At 42.3% G+C, this 21,578-nt stretch overlaps 1 protein-coding gene across 1 annotated transcript in view; it reads left to right on the forward strand.

Annotated features, from left to right (window-relative positions):
* Positions 1-1,690: 1,690 nt before the first annotated feature.
* Positions 1,691-21,578, forward strand: part of ANO6 (anoctamin 6) — a 108,046-nt gene continuing 88,158 nt past the window's right edge. The window contains exon 1 of the mRNA XM_044986778.1: positions 1,691-1,990. Within this exon, the coding sequence (XP_044842713.1) occupies positions 1,915-1,990 (76 nt within the window). The 5' untranslated portion in view covers positions 1,691-1,914. The remainder of the gene's footprint in view (positions 1,991-21,578) is intronic.

The raw sequence follows: 21,578 nt of genomic DNA on the forward strand, positions 1-21,578 counted from the left end.
GCTTGCCGTGGTATGGCATCTGCACAGTTCACCCAGGAAAAAAGGCACAAAACGGTTGTCTGCCATTGCTTTCACGGAGGGAGGAAGGGAGGGAGAGGGGGGGCCTGATGACATGTACCCAGAACCACCCGCAACAATGTTTTTTACCCCATCAGGCATTGGGATCTCAACCCAGAATTCCAATGGGCGGGGGAGACTGTGGGAACTATGGGATAGCTACGGGATAGCTACCCACAGTGCAACACTTTGGAAGTCAATGCTAGCCTCAGTACTATGGACGCACACCGCCGAATTAATGTGCTTAGTGTGGCCGCATGCACTCGACTTTATACAATCTGTTTCCAAAAATCGAATTCTGTAAAATCGGAGTAATCTCATAGTGTAGACATACCCTTAGTGCACAACTAGCCAGAGTATGAAGCCACAGCCATGCACTAACTGGCTGTTAATAGGCTGTTAATAGTGCTACCGCACTAAGAGTAGGTGTACTGCAGAACTATTAGTGTGTGGTAGCAGGGTCAACATGGCAAACTAGTGTGCTGTAGATTCACACCCTCACTCGCCACGTACTGTCTGTGTAGTCAAGTCCTTAGAGTGACCACACTTCAAAGCAGCCATACCCAGAGTAACTGGATTAGCAGATGAGCTGCTGTAACTTGATTTTTTGCACCCCCACAGCATGTAGTAGCTTCGGCATCAGTGGCAGTGGAGCTTCAGCACACATACCCTGACACGGTGGCCAGTTAGCTCAAGTTTAAAGCACTATTGAAGCCAGAGATTTGTGTGTGTGGACAGGAGTTGGGTTAGGAGCAAACTTCAGTTCTGGCTTGAGCTAACAGTGCAGTGAAGACAAGCCCCATAATCTTTTTTGGGGGTGGGAACCTTGTCTTCAGTGATATAGCGCCTAGCTAAGAGGACCCAGATTCTGACTTGGACCTCTGTGTGCTACTCCCATAGAAATAAGGAATAGTCAGACCTAATGGGAATCTGACCAATTTCAGCATAGGCCACAGTCTTTAAAATCCAGTCTTCAGTACAGTGGCAATGGCTGAAGGGTAGGCATGTATGTGGCCATGTTTGTTACACACACTTTTGTTTTCTGGCTATGCAGGTCGCAATTTGCTACTAGTTAGAAATTGGCCACCTTTGCTCTTACTTTTTCAAAGCAGGGCCTTAAACTTTAAACACGCCATGGCCGTTGCCCTGGCTACCACTTTGAAAACAATCTCATAAACATCCAACCCAGGAAGGAAGAACTGGCTGATGCCGTAGGAGCTGATGCTGTACCGGCACTGGTTAACTCCTCTTCTGCCTCTGTCTGGGCTCAGAACACAGGAAAGGGCAGGACTCAGGGTGGCAATGGGCCCACCAGAGTTTCAGTGGGAGACCTTCCCTTGCCCCTCCGCCAGCGGTGGCATAACCCTGGGCTGCTAGACAGGGAAACCACGTGCCCTGCGGCAGTCGGAGTCAGTGCTCTGGCAGCTGGGAGGTGGCTCTGCTTTGGCAGGGGTGGGGAGGGAGAAGGTGTCAGCCTCTGGCTGTCCGGGCGTTGCTCGGAAAGGGGAGGGTTGCCTAGTCACTCCTTTCCCTTCTGCTGTCCTGTCTCTCAGGGCAACGAGAGACTCTCCCCCCTTGAGCAACGCTCGCTAGGAGGGTGGGGGGTTGCAGCCCTGCCCGCCCTTGGCTCTGTACGAATCTGGCCTCCCCAGGCGTCCTCCCTTTTCCTGCCCCGCCCAGCCGGAGCTCGCTGCTGCGCGGCTGGGACTTAGCGGGCGGAGCTCAGCGCAGCTGCCGGGCTGGGCTCGGCTTTCGGTCCTGCCAGGGCGGCTTCGCGCGAGCCCCCGCTCCAGGGAACGGACCGAACTTGTGTGCGAGGCCGAGTCGGTACGAAGTGGGGACAAAACTTTCGGGAGGATGACAGCGGAGAACCAGGACGTGCTGCTGGAAGTGGAAGAGGAGGACGAGGAGGAAGAAGAGGATGGGGAGGTTGGTAAGTAAGAGTTGGATCACGGCCGGGCGGGAGCGAGATGAGTGGCCGGCACCCTAGAAATAGACGGGGGAGTCCTGGAGCTAAGTCCAGACACGTGGAGGGGGTCGTGTTGGAGCGGGTGTGAGAGTCCTGACCCCACACCTCAGGAAGGGAGGAAGCGCCCCTTGCGATTAATTTTAAGAGAGTGGTTTCGAGTCTCCTCCTGGGGAGGAAGAGGAGGGGCGAGGATTGTACGGGGGGAGAGGGGGCTTCAATGGCACGTGGGGTTTTTTGCTTTCGCGTATTGAAAATCTCCGTTTGCCAGCCCTGCTGCATACCTGGCGAAGTTTCTGTCCCAGCGTGCTCTTTCCGCTCACGTTGAAAGCTAAACTCCCTGACGGCTCGGTTTTGCTCTGAACTGTGTGAAGAGCTGAGGCCAAAGAGATGCCTGCCCTGAGGATGGAGCTGAGGCGCTTACATTTAGATACGACGTTTGAAAATGCTGGCCTGAGATTTTACTGGAATGAATGAAGAGAGGTACCTGGCTTACGTGTGAATTGCAGTGTTTAGGTTTATGATCTGCTTTTGTTCTGCACGTTTCAAGTGCAAGGTCTGGGACTTCTCCAGATAATGGCGAGACAGAAAACACAAATTTGTCAGCACAAGTGATGCATGTAGAAATGGGTTGTCTTCCACAGTTAGTCTGAAAATAATCTTTCCTCCTTTCATGTGAAAGACAATATTGAGCTATTTTAGTGTGCATAAATATATAGAAAACTTTACCCATAAACTGGCCTGTTTTTGAAGAGAAAAAGGACCTCAGTTTGATGACACAGGGAAGCACTTTGCAGTAACCATGAGGATGTAGCTAGGATCCCAGATCATAGACAGAGCCTATTTTGGAGGAAGGTGGAGGTGAGATTGGCCCAGTACCTTTGGATAATGAAAATAATTCAGTTTCCACCACACACAAGATCCCCTGAGGCTGATCTGGCCCATGCTATTGGCATACCTGTCCTGAGAAAGCAGATTGCTCATTCGCCTTGCCAGGCTTAAGTGCCTTAATTTGGCAGCCGAACAAGAGGTGGGAGAGCGGGGATGGGGAAGAAGCAATGAGCAAAGCAGGGAGAAGACTGGCCCAACAGAGAATGACTTTTCACTGGAACATGTATACTACCGATAGTAAAATGACTGGAGAATGTTATGTCCATTAGGATTACAGTATATACTAGTTTCTGTACCAACAGCAACTCGCCAGAGCTCTCTCTTCTGTATTTAATACTGGACTGAATTCTGTCAGAGTATCTCTCTTACAGACTATAGACATAATGGACTAGATCTTCTGCGGGTGTAAAGTGATGTGGTTCCATTAATTTCCATGGCAATACATTGATTTACACCAGCTGAGGATCTGATCCTATGTTTTTGGATGATAATAGCCATGGCATCCAGAAGCCTTTTGTTCTAGTACAATAATAAATAAAAACTGCAATCCAAAATTTCTGAATTCCTACCATATTTGTCTGTGAACGTGCAAGAAATTCCACTTAATACAAATATGTTAAAAAAAAAATCCAACTTCTGTCTGTCTTCATATGCTAGAGAGGCAGTGAACATGGAAGTGGGGACCAGAAACTCACTAGTTCTAAATCACCTCTGCCACTTACTATGTGGCACTGGGTGAGGCCCTTCATCTCTGTTCCTTAGTTTCCCCATCTGCAGACCAGAGATAATACTTACCCACCTGAGAGAGTCTCACATGAAAGATCCCAGATACATGCAAAATATGTAAATCAAATCTAAAACTAACCTAAGAATTTGTGTTTTTCAGATTAAGTTTGTCAACAAGTTCCTCTCAGTGTTTTGACAAAGTTAGGAGAAAAACTGCCTGTGGAAACAGCAACAGAACTGTTGTTGTCATACTGAATGGTTCCTGCATTATCTCTAGAGTCTTGCTCTCCAAAATACTCAAAGAGTACCAAAGCTGCAGTATAAAAAGTATTATTAAATATGAAAGCAATTCCTGTAGCTTCAGTGAAAAAAGGATTTTTCTTCTATTTGATTTTTTTTTGGTGGTTGTCATTGCTTTGTGCCAGCCAGTCGCTTCATTTAGTATTGCAGCATGAGCCTAGTACAGCAATAAATAGCAGAGCAGAGCAAGCTGCATATTAACCCTTCTATGCATATGCTCAGCCTAATATGTTTTGGCTGAACAGCAAACCAAATTACCCTCATGATCCATCTCCAATTATTCTGCAACAGACATTCAGCCTGTAGTGTGCTTCAAGATGAGGGCTGACTGAGATGTACCTTAATTGATTTTTAGTTAGATTACTAAACAGAGAAACAAACTGAAGAATAACAGAAGTGACAGGAGTGGCGCAGAACAGACAATGGTTTGTACTGTAGGGATTCATATCCCACATGTAAACCACAAAGGGAAAATATCTCCGTATGAAAATAAAATTGAAAATGATGTTGACTTTGTTAAAAGACCAGATGCATTATTAGGTCACTGAGTCCAATACTAGCACCTAGTGCAGAGTAGACCAATTTGAAATCTTCCACAACTATGTGATTTGCAGTAAACTATAGCAGAAAGTAAGTTATATTTTGGTAGGTCAGGAAATCTCCTGACAATTGACAAATTCCTTTGCTGATTGGAGAATCTGGCACATGTATATATGATTTATCTTTCTATACTATCATTCAGGCCCAAGTATTGGAGTGCATTACAGAACATCATAGTGTGTACACAATATTTTATGTAAGTAAACTATTTAGAAAACAATTTATGGTGCTCTAACTTTACTTACTTACGTAGAATATAGTGAGATTTTGAATAGCAAGAGAAGAAGAATGAGAATGGGTGGGAAATGGGAAGCTTTGAGTAGTATGAGAAAATAATTAGTGCATCCTCTTGGGAGAACAGAATTAAAAGCAAAAGTAATGAGGTGAGGAATCACAGTAATTATTCTTCTGTATTTGTACTGCAGTAGCACCCAGATGGTCAGTTATGCGAGGAGCTCCACTGTGCTGGATGCTGAACAACACATAAGAAAAAGTTAGGATCTACAGGGGATCTTGAAGACGAGGAGAGAAATGTGCTGGATTCAGAAATGGGCAGGAAGCTGCTGAAGATTTGTGATGAACTTAGGCAACACCATTAAGGACGAATGGGAAGAATTGTTCAGGATGGGGTAGGGAGAACTAACTAGAAACAGTGGCTTAAGAGCTAGGAAAAATTTAAGACAAACAACTGGATCAAATATGAAATATTAAAAAAAAAAAGTACCTGGCAGGCATGAGCAGAAAAAGATATGGATTTGTTCACCTGTAGTTAACATCACATGAACAATGCAAAGTAGCATCCTGCAAAAGATGTTTCAGTGGTTATAGCAGCACATTTTCAAGACCAGACAGATGAGAGGCTAGTGTTCAGGTTCAAATAATGCACCTAGGTTCTCGAAGAGGGGACAAGTGTTTGATTTGAGTTGGCAGGAGAAGAGATGTTGGAGTTTGGGCCAATAATGCTTACCTTATCGATTGGATATCAGTTTTGGCTAGGACAAGCTTAAGGTTGTTATGGTAGATTTGGGAGTTAATGAGATTGAGGCAGGCAAGACAGGCTGAACAGTGAATTGAGTATATCTGCAGAGAAAGAATACCCAAACTAAAATTCAGAAAAGAGATCAGTAGGGAGGAGAGAGAGGGGCTAATGAGTGACTAGTAAAAGGCACTGTCATGAAGAAGACCTATTTATTCCCAATCACACACAAGTACACCTAGAACAGAGCAAAAAGAAGAAAACGAACTGCCTGATACTGCAGCAAACTGCCCCATGCAAGTGACAAGGACGCTTTGCTGAATGGCTCTTCCATCTGTGAAAATTGCCTTTAACGTTAATTCCTCTAGGGAGAACACTGAGAAATTTAGGAAATCCCCACACATATATACAAACCAATTTTGATGCAACATGTGGTCTGGCACTAGCAAAAGAACACAACATTTTGCAGAGCTGTCCATAGTAAATCATTTAAGGTGGTTTCTAGAAAAAAAATTGTTTTGGGAATTTTAGCTCCTGCCTCTAAAATATAGAGATGTCCATGCACTGGAAAAATATCCTTCCAACTTGCTACAAGCCCAACCAGAGGACTAGACCATGCAGTCCTTACTCAGCCAAAACTCCTACTCACTCAATGGGAGTATTGCATGACTACAAATGTCAAGAGAAGGCTCGTTTAATACTAATATAGAGCAGGTGCTGCTTTTTTGGTAAACGCATGTGCACACTTGCATGATAAGGCTGGAGGCAAACATGTGAACTGCTGACTTCTCTGACTAGCAGTTATATTTCATGGTAAACATCCTCTCCATACATAGCTCTACAGTTACTGTAAAAAACCTCAGGGCTTGGCTACACTTACACTTCAAAGCGCTGCCGCGGCAGCGCTTTGAAGCGCTAAGTGTAGTCAAAGCGCCAGCGCTGGGAGAAAGCTCTCCCAGCGCTGTCCGTACTCCACCTCCCTGTGGGGAATAACGGACAGCGCTGGGAGCGCGGCTCCCAGCGCTGGGGCTTTGACTACACTGGCGCTTTGTAGCGCCGCAATTTGCAGCGCTGCAGAGGGTGTGTTTTCACACCCTGCTGCAGCGCTGCAAATTTGTAAGTGTAGCCAAGGCCTTAGACATGTAACCTGAATATTCATGTATTAACAACATGCACTTCACAAGGCTGAATAACAGTCTCAGCAAAACTCTGTGATGGAATTTCTCTGTGTAACAATTTAGGAGATCACCCCTACTCACTTGGTAGTTAAATTTCCAAAATATCCTTGTTGTTCCAAACTGGCGTATCCTGCAAGTACATAACCCATGCTAGCTGGCTTTGGGAGCTGAACCCAGCCCAGATCCAGAGCTGATATACAATCCTGAACAGAAAACAATTGAGTTGTTCTCTGAGGGACAGGATGGAAAGGAAAAGTCATGAAGTGATTACAAACTTTCCAAGTGGAAAACTAGTTTTGCATTCTTCCCTTTAGTATTATGCAAATACTCCCAAGGGCCTGATTCAATGTCCATTGACATCAGTGGAAAAATTCCCAATGATTTCAATGAACTTTGGATCAGGGCCAAAATCTGTGCATTTTTGTACTGAACACATAATAAACCCCAGGAAGCTAGTAACGTGCTTTAGTTCTAGTGGCACTTCACAACAGTTAGTGTTTACAGACAACTGTGACATCGTGAGGATCAAACAGTGTTCGTGCCTTCATTTTTGCTGTTTTCTACAAATACAGAATTTCAATCCCAATGTTTTGAAAATATCAACATTGTGTAATTGACATTAGAACTACTCATTAGCTTTTGAATATTAGTAAACAGGAATCCTATTTATTTGTTAAAACTTAACATATAGAAATCTACTCACTCTCCCTTTTATGAATCCAGGATAAGATGATATCCAATCTCTTCCACTGGCATGTACCACTGACAAAGATAACATGTCAAAGATAACATGGCTGCATTTCTTGCTTATTTTGGTTTTTTTATCAGCTTATGTAGATTATAGCACCTAAGAGCCATAGTCATCGACTGGGACTCCACTGTGCTAGGCTCTGTACAAACACAGAACAATGAACATCCCTGTAATAGCCATCCAATTGTTAATTATTACTCATGTTCTCTGCCTGCTTATCCTTCTACTCATCTTACCCTTTAGTTTACATGCATCTCTTCTTCCCCTCTTCCTTCTACCATCTTACTCTGTCCCTATTTTACTTTCACTTACTACACAGCATCCCAGCAACAAAATAGAATAGAATGTGATCATGCCTGAACTCCCTCACACGAATGCTACCTCGCTATTTTTTTTTAAATAGTCTTTATTATTTTTTCCACAAATCTTCTAAAATACATGTAAGTGGGAATATACATATGTAACTACAGCATAACTACTGCTTTGCAGTAATTGTAATTTACAGTCTCTGGATGATATCAGAACATTTAAGAAACAAAAAGGAATCAAGAGTCTGGCAAACATTAGGAATTTACAAGACCTTCTTTCTGAATGACAAAGACTTTCCACCTTTCTAGCAGAATGACATTCCCTCTCTGACGTTAACACCACCAGCACCCCTCTATGTACAAAAAAATAAAAACAAAGAAAATCAACAAGCTAAACAAATTCAAAAATTGCCAAACAAAAAATAATCCCTACCTTAAACAGAGTATATTCTATGAAATCCATTAAGGACCTCACTATTCCCAGCCTATGTCTCATGGAAGGCCCTTAGATATTATGGAGAGGGACAGCAGGATAAAACTTTAGGATGGATAGGAGGGGTTAGTAGCCATGAAATAGTTAACCCAGTTAATACAAGGCTTTATGTTATGCATTTAATGTTTGGATGAGATTGTCCAGTGAGTCTATGATAGATTTGGAATGCTTGTCTGATCTTGGTAGTGTTTTAATATTAGTCACTTATATATATGCCAGTATTTAGATGCTGGATAGTTCTAGTTTCATGGAGTGTTGGCCCTCTGGGAAAACACTACTGAGAGATAGTAAAATGTTGAGTGTGATTCTTTAAGATTCTTCAACTTAAATAAGTGAAAGAGTGGGAAGAATTTTGGCAGTTCTGCACCCTTTTTAAACCCTTGGTACCGATCAGCGCACTAAAGAATTTGTATTCTGTAAAAATCAATTGAAATACAAACACCGTTCACGTATCTTCATAGATGTTAAGGCCAGAAAGGGACCATTATAATCATCTAGTCCGGTCACCTGAATAACATGTGCCATAGAATTTCACCAGGCAACTTCTACATCTAGCCTTAATTTAAAGACTTTAAGTGATGGAAAATCCACCATTTCTCTAGATAAATTATTCCAATTGTAACCCTCATTGTTAAACATTTTCACCACATTTCCAGTCTGACTTCATCTAGCTTCAGCTTCCAATAATTTAATCCTGTTATTTGACTGTTTGCCAGATCAGAGCCCTCTATAAATACCATCTCTTCATGTACACTTACAGACAATGATGAGTCACTTCTTAACTATCTCTTGGAAAAATTCAATAGATCAAGTTTCTTTAGTTTTTCCCACTCTTAGAGACATGTTCCAGAACTCAAAATCATTCTTGTAGCTTTTTTCTGAACTTTCTCCTATTTGTTGACATCCTTTTTGAAGTAAAGGCACCAAAACTGAATATTGCATTCCAGTAATGGTCTTACTAATGCTGTATATGCTTAAAATAACATCTTCTTAAATATCCAAGAATAGCATTTGTTCTTTTAGCCACTGTCACGCTCCATATTGGAGCTCATGATCAGCTGGTTATCCACCATAACCCCTCAAGTCCTGGCTCTCCAAAATACACTCCCTGATCTTGCAAGTGAAAATACTTTATTGGGTCCGATGTATGCAGGGGAGTCGCATTGTACGCGAGGGTTAGGTTGTGAAGTCAGCGCGTAAGGCGAAAATCACGTATAGTCAAATGCTCATTGAGTGGAATGGCAGGCGGAATCGCCCGCACTACAGGTACAGTATTGTTGTTTTTCAATTTGTTTTGTTTTGCCGAGTGTGTATAATTAAAATCGTGTAAGTTAAATGCGCCTATCATGCGACTCCACTGAATAACTTTGCATTCAGCAGTATTGAACTGCATGCTGTTCAAATGAGTCGTTTAGCATGCAATCCAGATCACTCTTTAGAACTGATCTGTCATTTACCATTGTGGGGGAGGGATAGCTCAGTGGTTTGAGCATTGGCCTGCTAAACCAAGAGTTGTGAGTTCAGTCCTTGAGGTGGCCACTTAGGGATCTGGGGCAATAATCAGTAGTTGGTCCTGCTAGTGAAGGTAGGGGGCTGGATTCAATGACCTTTCAAGGTCTCTTCCACTTCTAGGAGATAGGATATCTCAATTTATTTATTCAACTAACTTGTGTTATTTGATAAGTTTACCAGCAATTATTTTATGTTTTCTTATGTGCCTGTGATATTTATTAAATATGTATATCACAATGGCTTCCTTAAAGGTTTAACTATTTTAACACATTCCACAAGGGGTTTTTTTAAGATAAAATTTTTCTCAGAATTTGCTGCTGAATATGCCAGAGGTAGTAGAGTTTTTTTCTGTCATTATTATTCACAACATTTTTTCCAGTTTCACTAATTGCCCCAAGCACCTAATTGGCTAAAACAGAACTGAAGTAAAATAAGCAAGCTTTTCTCAGCTCTGATTCATAAAGAAAACTTACCATAATAGGCAGTTAAAGACAACCAGCTCTGTTGAATACAATATCATGTCTGAGACAAAAAGCTATATAACCATTGGCCAGATATTCCATAATGATTCAATTATGGAAATTAACATCAAAGAACTCATGCTGTGTATTAATACACTAGCACTGGCTGTTTTGCAACTAAGGCATTATATCAAAACCCATGTAGAAAGTCCAGATTTCAGAAGACCGTTAACAAGGATAAAATCCCTAACTCCGAAGAGGCCACCTCAAAGGACCTGATCTCCACATAGTATAATAGTATTTCTATACCAGTGGGTCGTGAACCAGAAGGGGTCACAAAAGGCAGTCAAGGGGGTTGCAAGGTGTTGGAAATTTTAGTACAATCTGAAACAAAGAAAAACTCACTCCCTGAACCCCCTTGCCTCTGAAGGTCAAGTAGTCTGTCAACATCTTGCAAAAACATAGACAAATTATACAGGCCTATCAGTGATACTCTTTAGTATCTTTTATAGTAAATATAAAGGCTGTGAAATTTTTTCACTTTGAATAAGGGGTCACCAACCTCAAAAGGTTAAGAAACACAGGTATAGCGAATTGTTACTGAGATATCTAGAATATAAGAATACCTTTATAGAAAAATGGGGAAAGGATCTGAAATAAGAAATCACCCTGGAGTATTATGTCCAGTTATGGGCATCACATTTCAGGAAAGATGCAACAACAATGATTAAAGGTCTAGAAAACATGACCTACGAGGGAAGATTGTTTAGTCTGGAGAAGAGAAGACTGAGAGGGGACATGATAACAGTTTTCAAGTACATAAAATGTTGATACAAGGAGGAGGGAGAAAAAATGTTCTCCTTAACCTCTGAGGCCAGGACAAGAAGCAATGGGCTTGGGTTGCAGCAAGGGTGGTTTAGATTGGACATTAGGAAAAACTTCCTAACTGTCAGGGTGGTTAAGCACTGGAATAAATTGCCTAGGGAGGTTGTGGAATCTCCATCATTGGGGATTTTTAAGAACAGGTTGGACAAACACCTGTCAGGGTTGGTCTAGATAACACTTAGTCCTGCCATGAGTGCAGGAGACTGGACAAGATGACCTCTCAAGGTCCCCTCCCATCCTCCAATTCTATGATTGGGGAAATAGCTGGAGGAAGGACTCATCTAGTTGTGTAATCATTAAGAAAAAATATTATAAATACTTTATGAATGGTACCTTACTTCATATAAAATGTATTTAAAAGAGTCATTAATAGAGCTGGGCAAAATTTGACTGTAACTGAGCTGCTGCCTCTTGAGTGCTCTCTTGTGCCCAAAGGTTACTCTGCAGCACCCTGCCTCTGTTCTCCCTCCTTCACAGCCCCTTTAGAACTGCATTAGGCTTCCACTCTTGCCTGGGACTGGTTTAATAACAGTAACAGTTCAAAACAATCCTCAGGGTCCCAAAATAACCACAAAACAAGAACACTAATGTTCATATATAGCTCTGGCATCTTATATCATAACCGGAGCTCTTCTTCTGCCCCACTCTGTTCTCTCAGCCAGCCTTCCGAGCTCTTCCTAGCTGGAGCTCAGCCTTCTGGCTCTGGCCTCCCGGTGCAAAGCCAAGCAGAGTTTCCCCCAGGAGCCTCCCACTCACTGGACTCCAAACTCTCCTGATGTCAGGGTCTTTCCTTGTAGAAGCCTCTCATCTCCTGAACTTCCTCCTGCTTCTCTTTATAGGGAAATCACTTGATCTCTCCCAGTAGTGCCTCACTGGTAATCAGAGTTGGCTAGCCACAGACCTGCCAGCGTTTTAAGAGGCAAGCCGCCCTGTTACATTTACAAATGGTTTTCCATCAAAAAATGCATTTTTCAGAGCCAGAAACTATTGGCCAAATTTGGATTGAATTTGCCTAATAGTTTTGGTTGGGAGGAGAGAGGGAGTTGAAACTAAATGTTTCAACTTTTTTAATCAAACCAGTATTTTTATTTCAAATTTAGCCTATTTTTAAAAAGCCACAAAGAGTGAAAAACAACCAAATCAAAAAAATTTTTTTTGGTTGACTCTGGTTTTGATTTGGTTTGAATCAAACTGGATTTTCTTTTGGATTTTTTGGTTTGGTTCTTGAACCAAAAAACCCCATTATTTGCTCAGCTTTAGTCATAAGTGCTGAAAAGGATGTGGAAGAATGGGGACCTTCCCGAATTATGGTGGGAATGCCTTAAGGCAATAGTATTTTGGAGGAAAATAACAAATAGAACTTTCAAGACAACTGAAGTTAGGTTACCCACAGAACACATACCGGCTCTATTACTTTAGAGATTACTGACTTGAGGAAGGACCCATTGATAACACAATTACCCGATGTGTGATAGCTTGTTTTGGAAAAGGACAGATCCCCCAACGTCAGTGGCATGGAGAAATAAAGTACGGGAAACCCATTATATGGAAAAATGACAGCCTTATTTCAGTATCAAGTAGATTTTATAATGTGTGGTGACCATTTTTGGACTTTGAACAGAATATATACACTGATGATAAGAGGTTGATGAAACATCAATGGATCTTTTAAAAGTAACAGATACAGGTTATGAATAAGGTTTGTTAAAAATACATGCATGGAAAGGTCAGGTATGTTAATGACAAAATAAAATGATTTTTTTTTAAAGGACACCATTCTTGTTAAAGTACATCTAACCATATCCTTTAAACCACTTCATCCTAGCATTTCTTGGCACCCAGGCTTGTAATTTCATAGAAAATGATGTCTTGGATGCTGTGGATTCAAATGGTCTGATTTGCAACTAGAGATGTGCCAAACCCCAGAGGGTAACTAACTCCAACCCTGAGGTTTCTAATACTGCATTTAAAAAACAAGAACTAACCACTGAGCTGTGTGTAAGAGCATTTGCCAATAGCAAATGTAACTGGCCTTGCACTGATTTCCCATTTTTCCTTTTTGCACAGACAGCTGAAAGAATTTTCTTTGGTGGTTTGGATTTGGCAGTGTGAGATGACTTACTCTGTATTCAATGGTGGGGGCAGGGGAGAAGCACCATTAGACAAGTCTGGCCTAGCAGGAGCAGGTCAGGAAAAGGGTTATCCATTCCACTATGAAATAGTTAAGTGTACGCTAGAGAAACTAAGCATGCTGTACTTGATATAAGAAAAAACATTTTCTAAACAGTGTAGAAGACATTAAGACTATAAAGACTCTGCAGGTGTGTATTTTAACAAGACATGAATTTAATAGTGTGTGAACAGAAATAGGAAGCACAGAGGGTTTGTGTTTGTTGTTTTTGTATTGGGAGTGCAAGAGTCAGAAGAGAAGAATTGTGGGAGGCTCAATGCAATTGTTGAGCTTTGTAGCCTAAAATAATGAAAAACAGAACTTCATTTTCTGTGCTGTAGTCATTGCTTCAGTATGTGTCTTTGGCATCGTCCTTTGTAACAACTGTGAAGTGTTGGTCTATAGTATAGATGTACTATTAAACAGATTCTTGACCCACAAGCATTTAATGGACCTAAAATGAGAAACAGTTCCTATGGTAATGTCCCTGAGATCACTTGTACCTGCAGTCGTATTCTGACAGGTTTGCTATGCAAATTCAGCATTCAGCAGGGTAGAATTGAAAGAACTTGCCCCACTGAATGGTCTGTGTGACAATCAGTGTGCTGATCTGTTGATAGAACTAATATATAAACATATGAGGTCAATCTTAAGGTTTGGCATTAGAGTGCAAGTTTGATGGCGCTGAGGTTCATGTTGCTTTTGGGCATCTGTTGGAAATGGAAATGGCACACTGGAGTGTTTTATTGACAGTGTTGTAAGCCATATGAAGGCAGAAAGGAGTCTGTTCTCCCAACTTCTTATGGTTGTGCTTTTAAAGATTTGTGTGGGTGGGTTGTGTCCTCCTGCAAACATAAATGTCACTAAATATAGTTTTTGTCTGCCAGTTTATATATGGGCTTGTCTAAATAACAGGGTAATGTACCCTGCCGTTGGTGATTTCTAAAGCACACTGACATGTTGCTCATTAATTGGTTCATGTAGACCCTGTTGGTGTGCACTAAAGGTTCCCTGTTTAAAACAGTATTATGTTAAAGTTTGCTATTGAACCTTTAGTGTGCACTGGCAGGGTCTGTATAGATCCATTAATGTGCAATCTTATGGGTGTGTTAGAAATCACATCCTTGTAGTGTGCACTGCTTCTCCGTGTAGACAAGCCCTATGTAAAACAAATATTTTCCTGCAGAATCCTTCATCGGGTTCACCCTTTATGCTTTAACCCAAGCATCTGTCATTTCCATGTGATTCTGCTTCACTCCAGGATAGATATATTGGCATTTTCTTGGAGAATTATATGAACAACTGAAATACATTTCTGCTTGCTATGATAGGTATAGCTGTGCCTTCTTTCAGTGCCGAGCACTGCACAGCTGGAGGAGAGAACAATGTGCCTGCTCCCCTTGTGATGTTCAGGGGTGAAATCTTGGCCTCACTCAAGTCAATTACAAAACTCCCATTAACATCAGTAATGCCAGGATTTCATTCCAGGGCTCACGGATTGGTCCCTACTCCGCAGAATCCAAGTTAATAGTAGAAATGGTGCTGTAGAGGAAGCTGCCCTCCTCCCTATTCTGTAGATGGAGTATCGCCCACGTGTGGATCAGGAACTATGATTGTACCCCTTGTCTGCACCTACAGCAATACTATGTCCAACTATGTTTCTCCTTTATAAAACTGTCACTTCTAAACCTTATTGATATAAATGTCCTACTGTATTTGCTCCACTACAGTCTTTGTACAGTAATGAAACTGTTAAAAGTGCATAATACTATTTAATCAGAAGGGGGTCATGAAAAGGCCAGAGGCTAGTTGTTTTGTCTGCAGTAGTAGATATATTAGTTAAATTTGCATGTCATGTTAGTACAGGGGTAAAATTCAAACCGTTATCAGGAAAATCTAGGAAGACTAAATGGTTTAGAGAGACAAGCTTATGCTGTGTGTTCATATCTTTAGTTATTACACATCCAGCTTGGGAAATTAACAAAAATGTATTAAAGCGTAAATTGACAACTTTAAACAGTGTAGTTACAAGTGTGCTGAGGCATAAACGTTCTTTAATTGATTTCATGCCTCATGTGGTTGAAATTGCGGCTCACTTTCAAAATATTGTAAGAAGACTGAATAAGAACAACGCCCTCATTTAGCATTTACATTAAATACTTTCCATCTAAACCATTAGTTACTATTCTTTTTTTGAAATAACTGAAAAGCCAGGGTTTGTAGTGACTGCCACCAGTTGTGGGGTGTGTTTTTTTCTTTTACAGTTTCTGTTCCTTTCAGTTCTGTGTGGAGTGATTTTTTTCTCCCCCTGCCACTTTAATCTGGTCAATCAAGTTCTTCAGGATTTTTTTAAATGTGGTTCACCATGGGACATTAAATATTTACATAATACAGCACTTAATTCAGAACAAACTCCCACTCCGCTATTCTCTTTGCATTAAAAAACTGCAGGCATCCCTTTTCTGCACAAGCACCAGCTGAAAAGAGCCCTTGCAGGTGATGGATAATAGTGAGCTAAATGTATGACAATTTGGGTGTTCGGTGTTATTTCTATTCTGTGGAGCGAATGAAAGGACCAAGTTATAGATTAACATTGTGTCAAATTCAGAGGACCTCGCTCAGTTTCTTCTTAGCCCTTTCATGGGGAGAGCTCATTGGTGAGCTGGACGGGGCTCGAGGGGAGCCCCTGTTAACAGAGCCAGCCTTTGGGCCTGTAAACAAGACTCTCGGTGCTTGTCACCACTGCTGCCAGCAGAAGCCACAGGACAATCCCTCAGACATCACTGCTGCAGGGAATGGCTGCCAAGTAAAGGAGCCATCTAGAGGAGCCTTGAGGAGGTGCTAAGGAGGAGGAAGCACAATTGTTAAATGGCACTCACCTCTCCTGGTTTGATGACAAGGGGACTGGTTGTTTGGGCAGGGAGAGGATATGGAGTTGTTGTATTTGTGGGGAGAGAAGAAAGTGTGGAATGGATAGACTTTTTTTGTGGCGGAGTTGAGTATTTTACCCAGGAAATGTCACATGCATCACGGATTGAGGTGGAAATTTTGAATGAGCCCCTTGTTAAAGCTTTGGCAGTACAGCACTGGGAAACCACTTGTTAGAATGCGTATGAGTAAAAATAGAGTGAGGCTCTCAGGGTGTGGCCCAGTGATCTACCACTTTTGCTCTCAAATACAAGCTGGGGAGTATTGTCGACATCAGTGTAAGCCCTGCATTTGAACTAGAGGGTAGAGCTCTGGGCTTAGGTAATGCAGAGAAGCCACAGTATGGGGCAGGATCTAGATTGAAGAGTTTGGTGAGATGGGAAGAGTTGAAAATATGCAGGGAGGCTGAAGAGGAGGCTTCACTAGAAAGATATGATGGATTGGCGAAGATCCAGATTCAGAAGTCAAACCGTTTAAAAAAAAGAATCAAAACTGTTCTTCCAACCTACCAACACACTTCACTGCCGCTCACACCCCTTGTTCACGTACTCCTAAGCAAATGGGTGTTTTCTTGTTCCCAAGATTGTTCATGGAACTCAAAAGTATTGCAAATGCTAATGCAAATAAAGAGCAGCAGCAGAAGTGCTGTCACAGCTCTCTTTAGAAGACACAAATAATTACACATAGTGAATGAATTCATAAAAGTGGCAACTTGCTCATGGGTAATTCATGGGCCAAGAATTACTCTTCCTGCTTATAACAGTTACATCATCTAGTCAGGAACAGAAAGAATACCATGTAATTTAGGGGATACCACAGTGGGGGGAGGGATAGCTCAGTGGTTTGAGCATTAGTCTGCTAAACCCAGGATGGGGAGTTCAATCCTTGAGGGGGACATTTAGGGATGTGGGCAAAAATCTGTCTGGGGATTGCCCCTGCTTTGAGCAGGGGGCTGGACTAGATGATCTCTGAGGTCCCTTCCAACTCTGATATTTTATGATTTCAGTTCTCATTAAAATCTAGTTTCACAGCTGCCTGGAGATTTGGCGTTGGTGACACATACTTAGACACAGGTTTAAGAATAGCTCCCTGAGCTGACATAACTCAGGTGCATTTGGAAATGATACTCTTTGGCTCTGGGGCAGATAACACTTGGAGGAAGCAGCTTGCCAAACACTTGACTATAAGGTTAACTTATACAAGCCCCTCTAGAAGTTGAGACAATAGTGATTCAATAAGTCACACATACACTATATCTGTTTTTTAATTAGGCAAGGTTCTGGGCAGCCTCTTGATTATGATAGACAGGCTATAGTACATATACACACCAAATAACAAACGGCTCTTGCTGCTGCTTACTTGTTTCCTTTGCAACCCTCAAAACAGAATTGTTGTGAATTTGTGCTAGGCTATTTCAGATCTCAGTAACGACTGTCACCTTAGACATTTCCCAGGAAAGCACATTGGAAAAAGCAATCACAGCCTATGTAATTTGACATGAATTGCACAATGCTTCTAATGTCTTGTTATTCATTAATGTGTAGAAACATTGCTTGTTCCCCTCATATGGGGCACAATCCATGGTAGGCATTATTATGTTTACAGGATTGTCAGTAGGCTTTGAATCTAGGATCTTCAGACCAGAATCCAGACCTTTATTGCTTGAGTAAAGGAGTAATTCCACTAACTGGCAGCAACAGGCTATTATCGTCTGTGTACCAGCCCCTACAGAAGGACACACCAGACATTTTACAAGCTTATTACACAAACACTTAGCTATAAATGACTTCACTCACTGATGCAGTCCTGGAAACAGAACTATCCACATGAGTAAATTTATTCATATGTATGTTTACTGGGCCAGGTACCATGACTGTTAATATAATATAAGATATACCTGTCTCATAGAGCTGGAAGGAAGCCTGAAAGGTCATTGAGCCCAGCCCCCTGCATTTACTAGCAGGACCAAGTACTGATTTTGCCTCAGATCTCTAAGTGGCCCCTCAAGGATCAAACACCCAACTCTGCATTTAACAGGCCAGTGCTCAAACCACTGAGCTAGCCCTCCATCACTATCAGCCATGGTTTAACTTCCAAATCACAAGCTATTTAATAGCTTCATCATCAGCCAGATGACAAGCCTGTAGACTGCCATCAAAGTAAATCAGTGGGTACTCATCAAGGATATGTGACATAGTCTGAAGTTGACTGAATCTACACGCAGATCATTAGAGAAACCACATTTGAAGAGATTGTTAATTATGGTATTATGTGAACCTGTGAATTGTGCCCTGGTCTCCCTCAGAAGTTTCCAACATTATGGCTGCTTTCAGTGGAGAAAGAGTTTAATTAAATGTTTTGGGAGTATATGTTTATCCTATATTTTAAAGATAAAACTAAAGACCAAATGCATGTGGCAGCTACATAGATTTTCTGTACATTTCAACATATGCAGTTCACTGAAACAAACTCTGATCATCCTGTTTTGCAGCCAAGCAAAGATCTCATTGTTGACTCTCTGAGGAGTTTGCACAATTCTTTGCCATCCAGCTTCCCCTCCACTTTCTCCCTCTTTGTTCAACCACTTCAAGTGACCTCCCCCCGTAGCCCTCCTGACCTTAGGAGGGGCAGAATGTGATTCCCTGTAGAGTTGATCAGTGCTATGCAAAATATCAACCAGAAGAAAATTAGTCCAGGGTGATACAAGGTGCACTCAGTATTGAGATGCACATAGCATAGGCTGACCTGTAGGAAAAGACAGAGCTCTGTCCTGAAATCGGACCTACTTCTGGACCTCAGAAGCAACCCTAAATTTCTCATACTGAACTACGTCAAGTGTACCACAGTCTGTTGGCCAAGTGAGTGGAGTGAGGGTGATCATTAAAATCTTACTAATGTAAATTCAGCATAAACACATCTCATCTGTAATAAGTCTAACAAAGCAATGACACCATATTCCAGGGGTGGGCAAACTTTTTGGGGCGAGGGCCACATCTGGGTGAGGAAATTGTATGCAGGGCCGGGGCAGGGCGGGTGGAGTGCGGGATGTGGAGGAAGGGGCTCAGGACAAGGGATTGGGGCAGAGAAGGGGTGCAGAGTGTAAGAGGGGGCTCAGGGAAGGGGGTTGGGGTACAGGAGGGGTACGGAGTGCAGGATGGGGCTCAGGGCAGGGAGTTGGGGTGCACGGGGTGCAGGGTGCAGCAGGGAGCTCAGGGCAGGTGGTTGGAATGCACAGGAGTGCAGAAAGGGGCTCAGGGCAGGGAGTTGGATGCAGGAGGGGTGCGAGGTACAGGCTGAGGGCTTAGGGCAGGAAGTTGGGGGGCGGGGGGCAGGAGGGGTTTGAGCTCCAGCCCGGTGCCGCTTACCTAAAGTGGCTCCGGGGTGGCAGTGGCGCACACCAGGGCCAGGGCAGGCTCCCTGCATGCCTGCCCTGTCCCCACGCCACTCCAGGAAGTGCTGCGGCCCCTGGGTGGGGGGGGGGGGCAGAGGGCTCTGCGTGCGCACATGGAGCCCTTTGCCTCCCGGCCCGGGGGCTGCTTCTGAGAGCAGCGCCGGGCCCGCAACACCACCAGGGGTAATCCCACGGGCCAGATCCAAAGCCCTGAAGGGCCGGATCCGGCCCGCGGGCCATAGTTTGCCCATCCCTGCCATATTCTCTATGTTAAGAAAACTCCTAGGGGAGAGTTTTTCTTACACAGGGAATATGGGATCAGGCCATAAGTAGTATGACCATGAACAGCTATAATTAAAAAGCATTGATAAAGAGCCTCCATTTTTAACTGTGCTTAAAAACAATGACTAAAGCTAACAAAAGTGAAAGTGTATATATTTGACATTATAAAAATACCTTGCAGTTGAGGAAGCAAAGTTTACTTTGAGGGTAGTTGAAATATTATATATATATGCATCAGGAAACAACTCTGCATCTTTTCCCATTATCCATGAATGTATCAGCACAATTTTCCATTTCTTCCTGAACATCTGGGTTTCATTTCTTAAACACAATAAAAAAGAATGTGCCAACACTTTTTTAAAATGTAGCTTGTTTCATATCTACAGGTGGTATGCATCAGCATGCTGTTCTGTTAGCTTTGGTAAGGGATAGTATAAGAATAGTCACACTCAACAACATTCTCGCATACGGTTGCATCACCAACGCTTATTAGGATGTAATATTGAGTATTGTGTAAATCAATGGGTCATATTTGTATCATTCTTTCTACACCTAATCCTTTGCTTTCTGATCTTGTGTGGTTTTAGGTTTGGTTTCTCTCTTCCTCTTTCTTCCAAAATATACACCAAGTGTGCAGTATTTTTGTTTTTCATTCAGGGCTAGATTGTTCCTGGTAGAAACAGCCCTGTGTTAGGAGCACTGGAGGCATTCTGTCTCAGAGGTCCCTAATACATATGTACATTAAAGAGCGTAGCATGCTACGTAATGTGCAGCAGGCCAACTCTGTTGGCTAGCATATAGTGGACACGTCTCCACCTAGTCTCTGCCCCCTTTGAGGCACTAGCTTTTCCTGAGGCAATAATTAAGGAGTGGTCAGTGCATTATTTTGACAGTTCTGCTCAAGCTCCTTACCCACTCCCCTCCCCCTCTTCCCCCCAACTGTGCTCCTGGGCAGTAGTTCTCAACCAGGGGTACATGTACCCTCGGGGTACTCAGAGGTCTTTCAGGGGTTACGTCAACTCATCTATATATTTTCCTAGTTTTACAACAGGCTACATAAAAAGCACAAGTGAAGTCAGTACAAACTAAAATTTCATACAGACAATGACTTGTTTATACTGCTCTATATACTGTACACTGACATGTAAGTACAATATTTCTGTTCCAGTTGATTTATTATATGGTGAAAATGAGAACGTAAGTAATTTTTCAGTAATACTGTGCTGTTACACTTTTGTATTGTTATGTCTCACTTTGTAAGCAAGTAGTTTTTAAGTGAGGTGAAATTTGGGCATATGCAAAACAAATCAGACTCTTGAAAGGGATACAGTGGTCTGGAAAGGTTGAGAGACACTGCTCCTGGGTCTGGCCAAGGAAAAATCTTCCAGCTGTACAAAAAGAGATAATGGGACAAGAAACTAAAATACTTTAACCACTCTAATAAAAAGACAGTGGAAAGTGCATAATATGAAACTATAACCACATCAAATAATACCTCGCTTGGTTCTAAGAATTTAAGACAACTTTCAGCCCAATGTTTGAATGAGAAATTCCTCAAAATGAAGTTTACATTGGAAATTTAGACAGAACTGCAAATGTAGTGGCTCGGAAGGTTTTGTTGATAAATCTAATCATAGTCAAAGTAAGAGGAAGAAGGACAGTCGTTTGCCATGGGCTCTTCAGTCTGTGTATGAAGAGTTGTA

The sequence above is a fragment of the Mauremys mutica genome, chromosome 1, assembly GCF_020497125.1.
Source record: "Mauremys mutica isolate MM-2020 ecotype Southern chromosome 1, ASM2049712v1, whole genome shotgun sequence".
Taxonomy (NCBI): Eukaryota; Metazoa; Chordata; order Testudines; family Geoemydidae; genus Mauremys; species Mauremys mutica.